This window comes from Mauremys mutica, chromosome 10, assembly GCF_020497125.1.
Source record: "Mauremys mutica isolate MM-2020 ecotype Southern chromosome 10, ASM2049712v1, whole genome shotgun sequence".
Lineage (NCBI taxonomy): Eukaryota > Metazoa > Chordata > Testudines > Geoemydidae > Mauremys > Mauremys mutica.
Window position 1 is genome coordinate 43,402,793 of NC_059081.1, and position 17,863 is coordinate 43,420,655.

The 17,863-nt window shown below is 39.7% G+C and overlaps 2 protein-coding genes across 10 annotated transcripts in view; one reads left to right on the forward strand and one right to left on the reverse strand.

Moving 5' to 3' along the window:
• Window positions 1-11,218: 11,218 nt before the first annotated feature.
• PJVK (pejvakin) overlaps window positions 11,219-17,863 on the forward strand; it is a 39,479-nt gene continuing 32,834 nt past the window's right edge. Inside the window, exon 1 of one of the 2 annotated variants that reach the window (XM_045032110.1) lies at window positions 11,219-11,333. Coding sequence is in view for 1 of the 2 variants with exons in the window: in XM_045032111.1 (XP_044888046.1) it covers window positions 11,311-11,333 (23 nt within the window). In the remaining variant the exon portion in view is untranslated. The remainder of the gene's footprint in view (window positions 11,334-17,863) is intronic. The other variant, XM_045032111.1, reaches the window with a different exon arrangement.
• Window positions 12,976-17,863, reverse strand: part of PRKRA (protein activator of interferon induced protein kinase EIF2AK2) — a 29,532-nt gene continuing 24,644 nt past the window's right edge. For 7 of the 8 annotated variants that reach the window (XM_045032120.1, XM_045032114.1, XM_045032113.1 and 4 more), the window contains 4 exons: window positions 17,528-17,625; window positions 16,124-16,298; window positions 14,271-14,342; window positions 12,976-13,295 (listed from right to left, as the gene is read on the reverse strand). In XM_045032120.1, the coding sequence (XP_044888055.1) occupies window positions 13,186-13,295; window positions 14,271-14,342; window positions 16,124-16,298; window positions 17,528-17,625 (455 nt within the window). In that variant the 3' untranslated portion in view covers window positions 12,976-13,185. Of the gene's footprint in view, window positions 13,296-13,326; window positions 14,343-16,123; window positions 16,299-17,527; window positions 17,626-17,863 lie in introns of those variants that run through there. The other variant, XM_045032116.1, reaches the window with a different exon arrangement.

Consider the following 17,863-nt stretch of genomic DNA (forward strand, 5'->3'; position numbering starts at 1 on the left):
CTTTTGCGGTATATACAGCTCTTTCTGGCTGACTTCAAAGACTGAAGCCAGGGAAAGAGCTGTCAGAGACAACAGACCCTAAAGTAAGGGAGTGGTGTAAGTTCCCTGCCTTACATTGGTGCAGTATATCTATGTTGGGAGTTTGCACTGGTGTAGCTACCTGGTGTAAGCACACTGGTGCAAAAATCCCTTATGCAGACCAGCTGTTAGACTCTCCACATCTGCTGCAATAAATAACAGAAGCTCCCAAAGGCCTAGAGGTTCAATAAGTTACCTTGACTGGCAAAAGAAACCTCTGTTGTTCAATTCGCTCTGGAGGTGGGTAGGGGGATATTATAACTGAGGGCATTTAAGTCTAAAATGAAGAATTTCAAAGTGATGAGGTATATAGTGTGCCCTGTATCCTTATCACCAGACTCATCTGATGGGAGGTCTTACAGCTTTTGTTAGGAAATGAAAGTGTACTTGACTATTCTGTAGTTTACATTGTGCTCTAAAACGTAACAAAAGGTACCATCTACTTCCTTCAGGCTGAGCCTGATTTACCTGCATATTCTGTTATAAAACACGGATGTAAGTTCTAATTTTTTGAGGAAACATGATGCTCTTTTACCTGTTGCAATGTAATTGGATAATGCATGTATAAATGACTTGTTTAGCCTGCCAATGAATGTTGCTAATGCCTTACCACAAAAAAAGCATATTTTTTGTTTTTATTTTTCCTCAGAGGCAAATCCAAACAATGCTAGATTTGGGAAACTGTTTACTGAAAAGCATTTTCTAATAGATCTCTGAAGAAGTGCAATTGTATAATTATTATTGTTCAGTGCATACAGTTCATTGTCTCTTCATCACTCTGTACACTGCTGCTATTAGTGCTTGTTCTAATAAATCTCAATGTAAACTGTTTAAGCTGCTGTAACTTCTGTGATTTGATTTGTTAGTTCAAGATCGTTTGAATATGATTCATAAAACCAAAAATCCTACACATACCTTTACACAGTTGTGTGAATTTATTGCTGAATGCTGGCACGCAGTTTGGAGGATACATTGTACAGATGGTTATACACCAGATTAAAAAATCATTCATTTTTAGAGTTATGGAGTTGTGACAGGCATAACAGCCCTTTCCCTAGGAGCACTCTTCTTGATGACTTCCGAGTCTGTACTAACTTTTCCTACTGCAGAATAACCTTCATATAGGAACTCTATCCCCACATGGCCTTTCGGAGGCTTGCACTTTCAATTTGGCAGAGTCAAACAACTGCAGCCTAAAGTAGCTGATTTCGCAATTGGCAATTGCTGGCTATATCTTTTTGTTACAGTTGATAAGTACCTGTTGTGTATTGTTCCCTCCCCCGCACACACATTGTCTTTTTTATGGATAAGGGGATTCTCAGATCATGTGTCTCAAATTTTACGGGAGGATGTAGGAAAGTTGGCATAAAAACGTATTAGCTTTTGCCTTAGTTCTGCAGAAGTAATCAAATGTACAGAATGGAATTGACCCATTACACTTAATTTTGGAATTGCACATTCCTTAAAAATTGATCTAATTTTTAATATAATTAAAACTGAGTCATAGTTTGTAGAAAACAAAGAATTTCTTCCAGATTTAAGATATTTGAGCGTTTCTTGGCATTGTGCAATGTACAGGAGTTCAAACAGGTGCCTGGCGTGCTGCCCAGATGGAAACACCAGAGAATGACAGTTGCTTTTCCCAAGCTTGGCAACGCTGTTGCTATGCTGCAGAGCACATACCTAAGCTCATCCAAATATATGCCTTATGCTTGTTTGTGTACAGAGAGTCTGTTCTCTGTTAAATCAATTAATTCAGTGGCATTACTCAAGATGTACAGTGGTTTAGCTGAGATCCCAGAATCTGGGCCTGAACGTCTTATAGCAAAATGTCAAGTATCAGAGGGGTAGCCATGTTAGTCTGGATCTGTAAAAAGCAGCAAAGAGTCCTGTGGCACCTTATAGACTAACAAACGTATTGGAGCATGAGCTTTCGTGGGTGAATACCCACTTCGTCGGATGCATGTAGTTGAAATTCCCAGAGGCAGGTATAAATATGCAGGCAAGAATCAGGCTAGAGATAACGAGGTTAGTTCAATCAGGGAGGATGAGGCCCTCTTTAGCAGTTGAGGTGTGAACACCAAGGGAGGAGAAACTGCTTTTGTAGTTGACTAGCTTTTACAGAAAAAGGTATCCCAACTCAGTGACCACTACTCAGCAAAAATGTGCATAAGCTAAGTGTAAAAAGTCACTTGTCATGTAGATTTAATTGACTGGACTTGGGACTAGATTAGGGCAAGGAAGGACCTTGAAGCAGTGCCATTAAGCTGCCTCTGTACTTTTGTAACATGATACTTAATTCAGCATCAGGACAACTTATTACCTAAGCATGGAAGTTAATTTTATTTTTAAAATGTAACGATGGTGCCTCCTTTAACCACAGACATAGGCATTGTGGTGCAATGAAGCAAGACAGGGCAGGGAAAGAATGGCAGGTTTCATCCCAAGACATCTGCAGTAGCTGCCCGCAGGAAACTGTTAGATATTATAACGCTGATTGCATACTTGCAATGTGTTATGGTACACAGAAATTTTTGGATTGTTTGGGAGAGTAACCCAAGACACCCAGACAAAGATTTATACCTTAGATCCCTGTTACTTTTGTAATGTTTAATTTTGTTAAATTTAAAAGTAGCCATCATAGTCACATAGTATACGCTTAACCACTGTCAGTACTATGTGCTCCTGCAAAAATATTCATCTATAGCTTTCTTTTTCTTCAAGTGAGTGCACAGTATTTTTCACACTCCATTAGCTAAACATTGTCAAACATCCTAGAACCTTTAAATCTCTTAGCAATGCTTGGTTGCTGGAATGCCATGCTGTGATGCTAACTTTTCAACAAAGCTGAAATTTGTTCCTTATTCCCCAGTTTCTCATTTGTGGTACCAGCTCTTTATTCGTGGTTCGCAGTTTCTTATTCAAAGACCAAAATTATTTTAAAATACATCATTATAAGATTTTTTTTGTTGAAATTTCATCAAATTAGTGGATTGAATGTGATAAACGTAAATTACTAATTATTAAATAATCAAATAAGGAGCTGGAGTTTGACTGTATGTGACATAATAAATTTCGAGTCACCCTAAGTGACATGGTGCCACAACCATCAGACTGTTCTGAAGGAGCTGGGACATACCACTTGCTGACCTGAAGCTTCGTTCATGTGCAGTGTGCTGCCAGATACCACACCCCATCACAATTTCATATTGTACTTGGAGTTTGAAGAAGGAGGTGGACCCAATACATTTTGGGTCACCCCAACTGATACATCCCTGCAACCGATGGACTGTTCTGAAGGAGCTGACACATGCCATTCACTGACCCAAAGCCTCGTTCTTGAGCAGCATACTGCCACCTGTTACATGCCCACCACTTTTCCATGCAGTACATAGAATTTGAATAAGGAACTGGGATTTGACAGACTGTACATGACACATCCCCATGACCGCTAGACTGTTCTGAAGGAGCTGGGACATGCCACTCACCAACCCGAAGTTTTGCTCTACAGCAATATGCTGCCACATGCCATACACCTACCCCATTTCCATATTGTACATTGGGCTTGAATAACGAACGGTTCAGACTGTATGTGACAAAATGTGTCTTTGGTCATCCTAAGTGAACATCCCCATGACCTTCAGATTTTTCTGAGGCGCTGGACATGCCAGTCGTTGACCCAAAGCTTTGTTCCTGCTCAATATACTCTGAGATATGACATCCCTACCCCACTTCTATATTGTAAATATTGCTTGAATTAGGAGCTGGGATTTGACAAAATGTCTCTGGTCACCCCATGTGATACATCCATGTGACTGTCAGGCTGTTCTGAAGGAGCTTGAATAAGTCACTCCCTGACCCAAAGCTTTGTTCCTGTGCAATATGCTGCCAAATATCACATTCCCACCACACTTCCGTATTGTGCATGGAGTTTGATTAAGGAGCTGGGGTTTGACTGGCTGACAAAATACATATGAGATCCCCCAAGTGATATGTCTCTTGTCATTTTGTTATGAAGAGCTAAGGATATTCCACTCCCAGAGGTGAACCTGTCTCTAGAGGAATGGAACAGAAAGCTACAGGAGCCATAACTGATGGGTTCTTTAATCATTCTAAACAAGAAAACAGTCATCACTGGGGACTCATATTAAGAAGAATGAACAGAGAAGGGACACAAGGACAATAGGATAGTGTGCGGTCTTCCTGAAGTGAAGATATGAGATGTAATGGCAGGATTAGGCAAGCTTGGCAACTCTCCACTGATAACTACACACATTGGAACCAATGATACAGCATCATGTGAAACTACATATAGAAGACCTCAGGCATCTTTGAACACAATGGAAGAAAAGGAAAATCCAAACGATCTTCCCAGGGCCTTACTGGCCCAATGAGCAGCAGAAGGCTGAAAATACTGGAGGTGAACTGTTAGCTGGACAGCTCTTGAAGATTCTGTTTTTGTGGAACACTGGGCCTCATTCCAGTGGGAGAGGGGCTGTACAAATGGGATGGTTTGCATCTCACAAGTATGGGAACAACCTTCTCAGTTGGAGACTAGCTGTAGCAGTTAGGAGGGCATTAAATTATCATAATTGGGAAGGGTGTTAAGGAGGCAAATTTGCTATCAAGCTCAAGATGTCATGAACTAATTGAACTGATGTGGCAAAAAACGCAAAGAGAAGACATTTTTAAGTTGCTTCTATACCAATGCTAGGAGACTGAGTAATGAGTAAGAGAAATTAGAAATTCTCATTGCTAAGAATTGTTTTTATATAATTGCCATTGCTGAAACAACATGGGACAATTCACATGACTGGTTACAAACTGTTTAGGAAGAACAGTGTGTGTAAAAGTTGTGAAAGTGGAGGCTCTCTACATTAAAGACACCATTATCTGTTTTAGAGTTAATGATAACTCAGACCCACAGGAACTTGAATGCGTATGAATCAATGTGCTAACAATACCCAGGATGGGGTCTGGTGGGAGTTGTGATATTTGGCAGCATATTGCATGGGAACAAAGCTTTGGGTCTTGGAGTGACTTATTACAGCACTTTCAGAACAGTCTGATGGACACCGGGATGTGTCACTTGGGGTGACCAGAGACACATTTTCTCATGTCCAGTCAGTCAAAACTCAGTTCCGTATGCCGTCACCATTTACAAAAAAGGAAATGAGATGGGGACATGACATTTGGCAGCATAGTGTGCAAGAACGAAGCTTTGGGTTGGTGAATGCCATGTCCTGGCTCCTTCAGAACAGTCTGACAGTCACAGAGACAGGCCATTTTGGGTGATCCGAAACTTACTTTGTCTTGTACAGCCAGTCAAATCCCAGTCCCTAATTCAAATGCTACGTACACTATGGAAGTGGGGTAGGGTGTCATATCTCACAGTATATTGTGCTGGAACTAAGCTTCGGGTCAGTTTGTGGCATGGCCCAGCTGCCTCAGAACAGTTTGATAGTCACAATCCGAGACACATTTTGTCATACGCAGTCAGTCAAAACCCAGTTTTTTATTCAAACTCTATGTATAATATGGAAAATGGTGGTGGCGTAATGGGTGGTAACATGTTGCTCAGGAACAAAGCTTCAGGTTGATGAATGGCTTGTGTCAGCTCCTTCAGAACAATCCATCAGTTGTTGAGACAGGTTAGTTGGGGTGATCCAGAACTTATTTTGTCATGTATAGCCAGTGAAAGTCTACTGCCTTATTCAAACTCTATGTACAATGTGGAAGTGGAGTGGGGGTGTGAATATGGCAGCATATTGTACAACAATAAAGCTTTGCGTCAGCCAGTTATATGTCCCCACTCCTTCCGAACACTCTGTCACACATTTTGTCTTGTGCCGTCAGTGAAAACCCAGCTTTACAAAAAGGAAGTAGAGTGGGGGTGCAATATTTGGTGGCATATTGCACAGAAACAAAGCTACAGGTTGGCGAGTTGCACATTCTAGCGCCTTGCAGAATAGTTTGATCACTGGGACGTATCAAATGGGGTGACCCGAAACTTATTTGGTCACATACAGTCAGTTAAATCTTAGCTCCTTATTTATTTAATTAGTAAATAATCATTAAAATTTTTATCACATTCAATCAAATTAAGTGGATGAAATTTCAACAAAAATGAATCTTACATTGATGTATTTTTAAATAATTTTTTGGCTTTTGAATAAGGAACTGGGAACCATGAACAAGGAGCTGGTACCACAAATAAGAAACTGGTAATAAGGAACCAACTTCAGTCTCGTAACTCTTCAGGTGTATTTATCTACAGTGGCTGCCATTGTGCAACTGGTACAAGACAGACTAAGCAACTGGATCCAAGCTCTAATCTTTGATTTCAAGGTAATTTGCTTGAAAGAGTGTACTTTTGGAGTTTGCACCAGCTAGGTTGCAGCTTTATTTTTGCCACAGATTGTGCCTTCTTTAATTCCTAAGATTTCACTTAGTGCAGGATGCCAGATTCTGTGCACACCTATTCTAAATTAATCTTTTAAATCTTGGTCAGTGAAGAAGTACCCATATATATCAGTATTGCAAAGACACTACACAAAGCATTAAGAATTGCTTTTGGGTAACTGAAATGCCAGCTGCATGAGTTGTTTAGTATAACTTACAAGAACAGACTTGAACAAGATTTGCTGTGATAACACATACAAAATTAAGTTCTCTCTTCTTCTCAAGCCGTTCCTTGATCTTAGTTAGTACATAATAAACTGAGGTTGCACCACCATTAGTAACAAGTATCTTTTTGACCTATTCCTACAGTATGAGTGAGTTTATAGATTGAGACAGTTGTCAGTATAATTGCCTGTGTCTGGAAACTGTAAAACTTCTAGCCAAGATGGTTGGGTATTCTGAGATTAATGGAAACTGAGCATAAACGTCACCCAAAAACTCCTTGGAAAAACTACAGTCTAGCAGGGGAAGTATCACATGGTTTATATTTTGAACTGAATGTGGACAGTCTGTTTTACTCAAAGTCTACTAAAAATCTCTATATTTTTTATCTTCAAAAATAATCTTTAATCTATACTGTGCTTTTCTATCTCTGAATGCTTTAAAATGTTGATGACATGGTATTTATAGAGTGCACTAAGTGTAGTAGCAATTAACAGACAAGAAGACAAGTCTCATATCCTGAGTGTTGTACGTTTATATAAAGGGTAGATTTATACAGTATTTATAATGGATGAATAGACATTATAAACATGTTACAGAGATGAATAATGTGTTATAGATAACCTCTACAGATGAGTTTAAAACTACCATAGGTGTTATAAGCAACCATTTGGACTAGTAAAACATCTATTAATTTATTAACCTGTTATAAACTAATTATAAATTATTCCTTAATATAAAGTGACCATGTTGCGTATAGCTATGTAATCACTCCTCAGCTATTCATAGGTGTGCACTTCTGGGGTGGAAGGCAGCAGCTCTTTAGCAGAACAGCAAAACTTTTTAGAACAGAAAATGATGCCTATCCTATCTGACTGAAACTATAGAGGCAATTTTAAATAGGTCAAATGTAGTTATCCAAGTTAGAACTTGGTTAGGACACTAGCACTAACATCTCCATTCTTACAAAAATTGTGATGAACCTTCAGTGACCACTGGATATTACGACGTCTGGTTTACATATCATCCAAAAATCTTCACCCTCAGTGCATCCCATACACTGGTTCAGTACTTTCTGATAGGCAGGAGTGTTGTTACGGGTATAGCACCACAGCTTTCCAAAGAGGTTTCTCTTCCAGTTGCAGACCAAGTCAAACCATATTATGTTATCAAAATCTGAAGAACTTGCAGTCCAAGGTACTATGATGTAGACAACACTGCAGGCACTTTTTCTGCTTCTTCAGGCCTGAATGTTACACAGTTGGTAGAGTCACTAATTCACAGCTGTATCTCGTCTGCTTCTGAGATCTTAATAATGGTCATAGCATCAATCACTTGTTCCAAGTGTACAAATAAAACTGTGATTAGAAGACATAACTCTTCATTATGAATATTATGGATTTGTCTACAAAGCTATTGCCTATAGCCTCTTCCAAATTAGAAAAATCCATAATCTCAAGAGTGGGGACAAAGACCCAAAACAGGTTGGAAACCAAGTTACAAATGGAGATATCTTTGATCAGAAGGCACAGAATAACTTAAAACTACACTAGATATTTAGCACATACAAACTTAGACTACTAACCTCATTCAGCAAAAGAAAAAAAATCAGATCTGGAATTAATTACGAGTGATCAGAGTGAACGTGCACCATGAGATGCAAGGAATACCCGTGACCTCCCACTCCTGAGGAGTACTGTAGTATTCCCGGTTGCTACAAATATAGAGGCCCTATTGAAAGAGAAGTATTAATAAATTGCACATCCAGCTTCCTTCAGGAGAACTGATAAAATGCTTAAATTCCATGGCTTCACCAGTTTTCTTGTGTGGGATTTTAACACCAACACAGGAGAGAAAAACCTTTTTAAAAATAGGATTATTATAGTAAAGACACAAGCATTGGCGGGAGGATTCAAGTGCCTGAAAATACTTTATTTTTTTTAATGAATCATATCATAGGTCCATGGGTATCCCTGTAAGTCTTTCCTGAAATAGTCAATTGGGAGAGGCTGGCATCAATGACAGAGGTCATATAGAACAAGGACACACTTCACTCTTCTTCATCTCTGGCATTTAAGTGGAACCAGGTCTTAAAATAAGCTGCAAACCTCAGACAACAGAATGATCCAGAAAACGTGTCTCTTCATGATTAATGACTCTGCTGATAGAATCACTAATATATTCTGTGGCTGGAACGTGCTTCAGTGCCCTTACATTCCCTGTGCCTAAGTAGGAGAAGCCATGAAACTATCTAATGGAAAAACAAAGATTTGAGCTCTAGAGTAGTTATGTTAGGTACTGAATTAGCTCTTTGGATTTTCTACCACAGGAAGGTGGACACCAGATTTAAAAATGTTTTAGTCTGTAGGAGGAACCGGGAATTCAGAACAAAGATGCTCATCGGCCCAGATCCTCAAAGGCATTTTGGTGCCTAACTCTCACTGCAGTTACTGGAAGTTAAGAGCTTAATACCTTTGAGATCTGGGTCACAAGATATTTGAACTAGGGCTGTCGATTAATTGCAGTTAACTCACATGATTAACTCAAAAAATTAATAGTGATTAATGTCAGTTTTAATTGCACTGTTAAACAGTAGAATACCAATTGAAATTTATTAAATGTTTTTGGATCTTTGTCTACATTTTTAAATATATTGATTTCAATTACAACACAGAATACACAGTGTATAGTGCTCACTTTATATTATTTTTTATTACAAATATTTTCACTGTAAAAATGACAAACAAAAGAAATAGTATTTTTCATTTCACCTCATCCAAGTACTGTAGTGCAATCTCTTTATTGTGAAAGTATAACTTACAAATGTAGATTTTTTTTTGTTACATAACTGAACTCAAAAACAAAACAATGTAAAACTTTAGCACCTACAAGTCCTACTTCTTGTTCAAAGAGAAACTCGTATGTTTACATTTACGGGAGATAATGCTGCCCGCTTATTTACAATGTCACCTGAAAGTGAGAACAGGCATTCATATGGCAATTTTGTAGCTGGCATTGCAAGATGTTTATTTGCCAGATATGCTAAACATTGGTATGCCCCTTCATGCTTTGACCACCATTCCAGAGAACATGCTTCCATGCTGACGATGCTCGTTAAAAAAATGTGTTAATTAAATTAGTGACTGAACTCTCTGGGGGAGAATTGTATGTCCCCTGCTGTTTTACCCACATTCTGCCATGTATTTCATGTTATAACAGTCTCAGATGATGACCCAGCACATGTTCATTTTAAGAACACTTTCACAAAACGCAAAGAAGGTACCAACGTGAGATTTCTAAAGAGAGCTACAGCACTCGACCCAAGATTTAAGAATCTGAAGTGCCTTCCAAAATCTGAGAGGGATGAGGTAGGGAGCATGCTTTCAGAAGTCTTAAAAGAGCAACACTCTGATGCGGAAACTACAGAACCCGAACCACCAAAAAAGAAAATCAACCTTCTGCTGGTGGCATCTGACTCAGATGATGAAAAAGAACATGTGTCAGTCTGCACTGCTTTGTATTGTTATCAAGCAGAACCAGTCATCAGCATGGACGCGTGTCTGGTGATTGAAGCATGAAGGGACATATGAATCTTTAGCGCATCTGGCACGTAAATATCTTGCAATGCTGGCTACAACAGTGCCATGTGAATGCCCATTCTTACTTTCAGGTGACATTGTAAACAAGAAGAGGGCAGCATTATTTCCTGCAAATGTAAACAAACTTGGTTGTCTGAAGGATTGGCTGAACAAGAAGTAGGACTGAGTGGACTTTGTTTTGTTTTTGAATGCAGTTTTTTTTGGTACATAATTCTATGCCACGATAAAGAGATTGCACTACAGTACCTGCATTAGGTGAATTGAAAAATACTATTTCTTGTTTTTTTACAGTGCAAATATTTGTAATAAAAAATAAAGTGAGCACTGTACATTTTGTATTGTGTTGTAATTGAAATAAATATTTGAAGATGTAGAAAACATCCAAAAATATTTAAATAAATGGTATTCTATTATTAACTGTGATTAATTGTGCGATTAATAATTTTTTAATCACACAATCACGATTAATTTTTTAAATAGCTTGACAGCCCTAATTTGAACACATAAATGGCTTATTCTTTACACAGCTATGGATATACTGTACCTAGAACTCTGCACCCTTATATACATTTATATTTACTGTAAATCCCATACTGCAAATAGTTGTATCTAATTTTCAAACCTGTAACTTTTCAGACCTTTATTTTCAAATATGTCAACACACAATTTTAATTGAGATGTATATGTAAGTCACATTTGACCTTTTGAGGTTTCTAGCTGCTACAAAATACTTTAGTGTAGTTTGACAGAGTGAACTGTCACATGGAGGGAACAAAACCTGGTAGCTGTAGGTGGTCCAGCTGGATCCAATCAACCATAATCCTCTCAGAGGCTGCTGGGAATGGGAGGGGTCTGTGGCTTATACAAGGTAGACCCAGCTAGAGTGAGAGTGTGTATTTTTTTGCTTCCTGAAAGATAGCTTCATTAAAGCTGGATGTGCGGAGCCTGATAAGTAGCCCACGAAGGTTACAGCGGAGCCTTGGAGCAGAAAGGAACAGAGTACTGGAGAATGACAGACCCTTGGAAAGGAAGGTATTGTACCAAGGAAAGTTTGGGTACAGGCTGGGTCTGCCTCTCTTTAAAGACTTGAATGTTGGGGTTCCTGAAAGGGGGAAAAAGGGTCTTAATTGCACTTGAGAAACATGGAACATGCAGCACTTTTGGAATCTGGGATTAAAAGTAAAATGAGTGTTAAACTTTGGTAAAAAAGAAATACTGATACACCTGTGTTTTAGGTACTACTACATTCTCTGGCTTCCTTCCCTCTCCTATCCCTTCCCCCCTCCCCATTTCTGTGATGGTTAAGTCACCCTAGGCCTGCAGCCAATAATCTGGTGATAGGTAGCTAAATGATTAGTTGTAACAATCTGTAAATGATTTAGTTCTTTAGTGTAGATGAGCTTTTACTATCCTGACACTAATCTGATGGAAACAATTTTTTTAAGCATATACAAGAGGCATGAAGATTTACACAACTGCTTTTAAAATGAAAAGGTCTTTACATGTTTTGTGAATTTAAATACAAACAAGCAATCTGTTTCAATCCTCTCCCTTGATGTGGCTGCTGCAGTCTGTTACACTGATATTGTGTAGCCAGTGCCCTCACCTGGCCATTCAAGATACTGCATACAAAATTAAGGCAAGTACACCTCTACCCTGATATAACGCAACCCGGTATAACATGAATTCGGATATAATGCAGTAAAGCAATGCTCCGGGGGGGGCGGGGGCTGCGCACTCCAGAGGATCAAAGCAAGTTTGATATAATGTGGTTTCACCTATAACGCGGTAAGAGTCTTTGGCTCCCGAGGACAGCGTTATATCGGGGTAGAGGTGTATTGAGGAAAAATTACTAGGGCCATTTCACACAATTTTGCCAGTGCCAGATCTACTAATGTAATCTATTATCATTATAAAAACTTATACTAGGAAACACCTCAACCTAGTAGTATTTTCAGTTGTGTGTGGATGCCCTCTGAATAGAGAGGCTGGTCTTTGTGGGAGTGCATATAAAACTGCCACCAGAATACTCTCTCATTGGTCTCCTGTTTTTTTTTTTTCTTTTTCTTTTCAATGTTAATGATCTTGCTGGAAGAGGCAAGTATGGAAGAAGTAGAGGGGAGCTAATGGTGCAACTTGTTTTCCCTCCCCACCAATCCAATAGCTACCCCTATTCCACAGCTGAGAGACATGGAAGGAGGGGTGGGAGGTGGCTGAGCTCTGCCAGATAACCTACCCCCAGAAGCCGAAGAGCCAACCAAGCAATTCACTTGCATAGACTCCTCAATACAATGCAACCTCCCTCCCCTGAAATACTTATAATAAAGCTGTAGCTTTTAATATACGGATTGCTGTGTAACAGTCAAGTTGTAACACAGGACATCTTGGCACAAGACTCACCCTCTTCTGCCTAAATATTATTACTGGGATGTTCAGCAAATGCAGGATCACAATCTGTTCTGAGACCCATGCAATACATAACAGCAAAGATGTTAGAAAAGCTCTAACAAACTCTTGTTTCCTTGCTTTATAAGCCTAAAAAGTGTATTGTATCAGCAACATTAATTTCCAGCCAGAGTACCTGAAATAAGTGTATCCATTTTTCAAATGGAATCTTTCAACCAAATTAGATTGCTGACTATTTGCTTCAATTAAAAAACAGTTTATTCATAAACAGGAAAATGTTAAAAATTAGGCTTTTAAGTATAGCTTTTCTGAATGGCTAAAATACAAGGCATATATTCCCTCTCCTTGTACTGAATAGCAGCATTCTGATTGCCTATCACTCTGCTGTTACAACTGGTTACATCTGCATTTATTGGTGTAACAAATACATTCCCCAAATACAGGACTGTTAACATGTATCCCTAGGGCTGCCAACTTTTTATTGGCACAAAACTGAACACCCTAGCCCCACCTCTTCCCTGAGGTTCTGGTCGAAAACTGGACACCTGATCACCCTGTGTATCCAACTTCTTGGAATGTGTGACTGAACTAGTAAAATAAGAAGAGAAATACCAGTTACAGGAGTTAACCTTAATTTATTAAAGAACAGCTAATGACATTTATAGATATCTTTAATAAAAGAGGGCAGTGATGTTTCTGTAGCCATTACATTGCTTTCAAGTTCCAATCTCAGATAATGGGTTTAAAAGACCACCATTCACACACAGTTAAAATAAAATGGGAACATTCATAAAAGACCATGCCCACCTTTTATAGCTCAGTGGTTAAGCATTGGCCTTCTAAACCCAGGGTTGCGAGTTCAATCCTTGAGGGGGCCATTTGGGGATTTAATTAGGGATTGGTCCTGCTTTGAGCAGGGGGTTGGACTAGATGACCTCCTGAGGTCCCTTCCAACCATGATATTCTATGATATTAAAGCATATAATCAAAAACCTTTCCATTGAGGTATAAACAGCAACAGAATATGCTCTTCAGAGGGCTGCCTCTGCAAAGAACAGACAATCCCCAACTCACATTGAAAACTATGGTGTTTGGAGGGGTACTCAGAACACTGTAGGATTGATCTTCCGATAGCTGCCATCTCTGATGTCTGTGTTCTCTAACTTTTTGGTATCAAATTTATAATTCTCCCTACAGGTTTTCCATAAGGGAGCACTTATGCTTCAGTAAGTATGTAAGCAGTAATTTAATGTCCTCACTGCTTTACAATACTGAGAGCTAAATACAGTAAACCAATCCAAAATGCAAACCTTATGATTGACTCATTTCAAAGCAATGCATAATTAAAACGGTGTTTGTGGAGTGACTTAAAAATAGCCCAAAATTAATTTGAACTACATATATGGGAAAACATCCAACTTTGGAAATATCTTTTAAGTTAAATCTTTATCAGAAGATTTTTTTTTCTATTTCAAGTTTATTTTCTTCCAGCCATGATCTTTAAATATTGTAATGCATTGTGAGCAGCATCGTTGTGAGCATTGCCCCAAGAAATCCCAGTACCATGGCAAACTGTGACTGGATTGGTTGAGAGTTCAGCAAGACATTGGTACTGTCCATTCACGCTCAGCTCTTCTGAAATTATATAAGCAAAAAAGGATTAGCTCAACATTATGCCTTATATAAGTTACTGCACAAGTTCCCTTGTTACCCCCAAATTTTTCCAAGTGACATGTATTAAAATCACGTATACAACCACACTGTGACTTTTAGTCACTTATTACACAGAATTAATTTCCAAAACACTTATGGAAAATTTATGAAGAATAAGGACAGAATGTTGACTTTACTCTTGAATGATCCATCCAGCTCTTTCTATTCCTGCTGTGCAGCATGTATAGTTATTTTGGTAATAATGCTGGAAAGAATGATTGGAAATATTATCAACTATGCAGGTGTCGAATTAACTTTTAGAATGTGCTAGATACTTGTAAATTAGTTACTAGAGATCAAAGCTAACACTTTTGTACCATCATAATTTCTTATTAATCAGGACATCTCTATTTGGAGGGTTAAGAATAGTATGTACATTGCCAAAAGTCTGTATAGTCCAGACTGCATATACAGTACTTTTTTCATCTTAATGCAATAAAAAATGAGTGGTATTAACTACCATACAAGATTGTATCTGCTTTTCCTAGTTGCAAGGTTGTGTCACAGCTCAAGTGGTGGTAACACGAGGGAGAACATGAGATTTAAAAAGAGAAATAAGAATCGGAATAAGAGAATGGAAGAGAAAATTTACAATTCCAGCTAGATTGACCAAACTTCTGAAATCATAGTAAGTGGGGATGTGGAAGTCTTTGACTCTTATGTTCATAGCCATAAATAGGGCTCACTGTTTGTCACTGAGGTCACGGATTCCATGATTTTCCACGATCTCCATGACTTCTGCGAGGGCCAGTGTGGCTGACCCCCAAACATGTGGCCCCGGGGCCAGCCGGTCAGGTGGCCCCGGGGCCAGCCGGTCAGGTGGCCCCGGGGCCAGCCGGTCAGGTGGCCCCAGGGCCAGCCACCCCAGTTGCTGTTGGAGTGGCCCCACAGCCAGCTGCACAGGCCACTGCTCAGATGGCCCCGAGCAGCTAGCCCCAGGGACTGCCCGAGTAGCAGCCAGAGCGGCTGGCCCCAGAGACTGCCCGAGTAGCAGCCAGAGCGGCTGGCCCCAGAGACCGCCTGAGCAGCGGTCCCTGGGTGGCCGGTGCAGCTGCTGCTGGAGGCGGTGCCCAGCCAGTCGCTGCAGCCACTTCCCTGAGCGGCCCCTGGCAGTGGTCCCTGGGCAGCCGGAATAGCTGCTTCCCCAGGCAGCCCCGGGTAGTGGTGCCTGGGCAGCTGGTGCAGTTGCTGCCGGCAGCAGCCCCCTGGAGTAACTGCCTTCCAGCTTTCCTCCCTAGCAGCTGCCCCTCCAGATGCCCCCCGCCCCAGCAGCAGTCCTGGTGCCCCCCAGCAGTGATCCCCTTAAGATTTAGTCACAGGTATTTTTAGTAAAAATCATAGACAGGTCATGGGCCTGTGAATTTTTGACCTGTCCATGACTATGTACTAAAAATATTCATGACTACATCGTAGCCTTAGCCATAAATAATGGCAAAATCTAGGCTTGGATGCCTCTGTAGTTATAATAATTTAGGCTCCAATCAGACTCATGTGGGCAAACCATGACTTCAGTGGAGCTGCAAGTGAGTGCAGCCTCCACCCACATATATCAATTGCAGGCTTAGAGCCTTAAGGCAAAGTTTTCCTTATGCTGTATGAGCAGAGCTCCCATTTAACATCACTGCATGTTTTGCTTAAGTGTGGATCAGAGAGGAAGAATGTATCATTCATGTATTACAATATTAACACACCAAAAGTCATACCTATATTCAAATATGTTATAACAAAACCTTGTTCTTCTGCAACTTCTCCAAGCAGTTGGACATAGTCTGTATTAGGAATACTGAGTGGACTTCTCTTCAGCAAGGTAATTTTTTCTTCTGATGAGTTCCTTAAGGCATCCCATGTGCATCCTAAATTATTTCCCACTTCATTTCCCTGAAAACATTTGAAGAGGGTTTAGATTTGTTTTTACATATTAATAAAATGATGTTCAGCAACAAAAAAAATCATGCAATATTCACTTTTATCTACAAAAATGCAGAAAATGCAAACTTCCACACAGCACCTTTATATAGTGTCTCAGTGAGTCCCAGCTTTTCTGTTCAACTGCCCCAGTGATGGAACGGTGCCTGGCTGCCCACTACCCTATTCCTTATGCTATGCTTTGGCCTGATTACAACTCTCTTACTTTCTGCCTGTGTTCTCCCCGTCTCTCATTCTTTATTTTTCATTTTTTCCCCTATATTTGCTCTTCTCCTCACAAACACAGTTGGTGCCTTCTCCCTCTTTTCAGCCAACCTCAATTCTCCACTCCTTGTAAACTGGTCTGGCCCTGTGTTCTATGCCTCTTGCATGGCTGCTTCCTCCACAGTGCCTGTTACAAGAGAGTGTGCAGACAATACTGTTGAAAGAAGTGATGTGTATTGCTGCTTGGGAAAAGCAAAGCATATGCAGCTGCCAGCAGTGGCTGCCTGATGGCCTCCTTGATACCCTAGATATGCCATGCAAATTTAGTGTGAACAAACCTAATATATCCCAGAAGGTACACTTTAATAGGCCATCTTGTCTTGTATTTTTATTATGTTTCCCAATCACTTAATTGGGCAAATACTTTTATTTCACCAGCATGTGTTGTCTGTGTCAAGGTATTATAATTATTGTAGTAAGCAAACAGATTCTAAAACACTAATCACTTATTTTACTTTTTGCACTTTATTCCCCCCTCCCACTTTTTCAGACTCCCTGCTCCCAGAACTCCCTTATATTACTGGTCAAATAAAAATGATCCCTGTTTGATATCCTTTGTCATAATGTCAAATGAGGGTATCTACATACAACGTCGCTCTTTTCCTCCCTCCTGTGTGTGCCATTCCTTCCCTCTGTTTTATTAAATAGGAGGATGGGTTATTTGAAGCCAATTAATAAGAATAGCACAGAGAAAAATCCTACTTTTTAATGGTGGCTGTCCTTATACAGTCTTCCACCAATGTCATACTAATAATCTGATGCAAATTTGGATGATAGCCCAGAGCTTTTGGGTCCATCTAGAAATAGGAACATGGTATAAAACTTTGTGATAATGAAAATGTCTGACCATATTTTGTTTTGTCATTGAATTGCCTGATAAGATTTATGGCACTTATGCTGCTCTGCCCATTACTTACTAAGGAAATATTGATGCTATCTGGAGGGAAACTGTGGAATTTGGCAAGTAATTTTTCAGCAGCATTTCGCTTTGCTAGTTTCTTAGATGTCCCAGTCCCTGCATAAAGAAACAAAACCAAAGAGTATTAACAAGAGAAAAATGCACTGAGGAGGACTTAGTGGCTCAGAGGACTGATAATTCTCTGTAGGTTGCTGGTTCAAATTTACCACAAACAGTAAGAAATAAGTTGTTACTATCTGACTGCTGTTTGAAGGCTTATGTGAAATAAACTGACTTCAATCCTGTTGCTAGTGGACTAGCATTGGGGGTACACTGCTGCAACACTGAGTTCCTG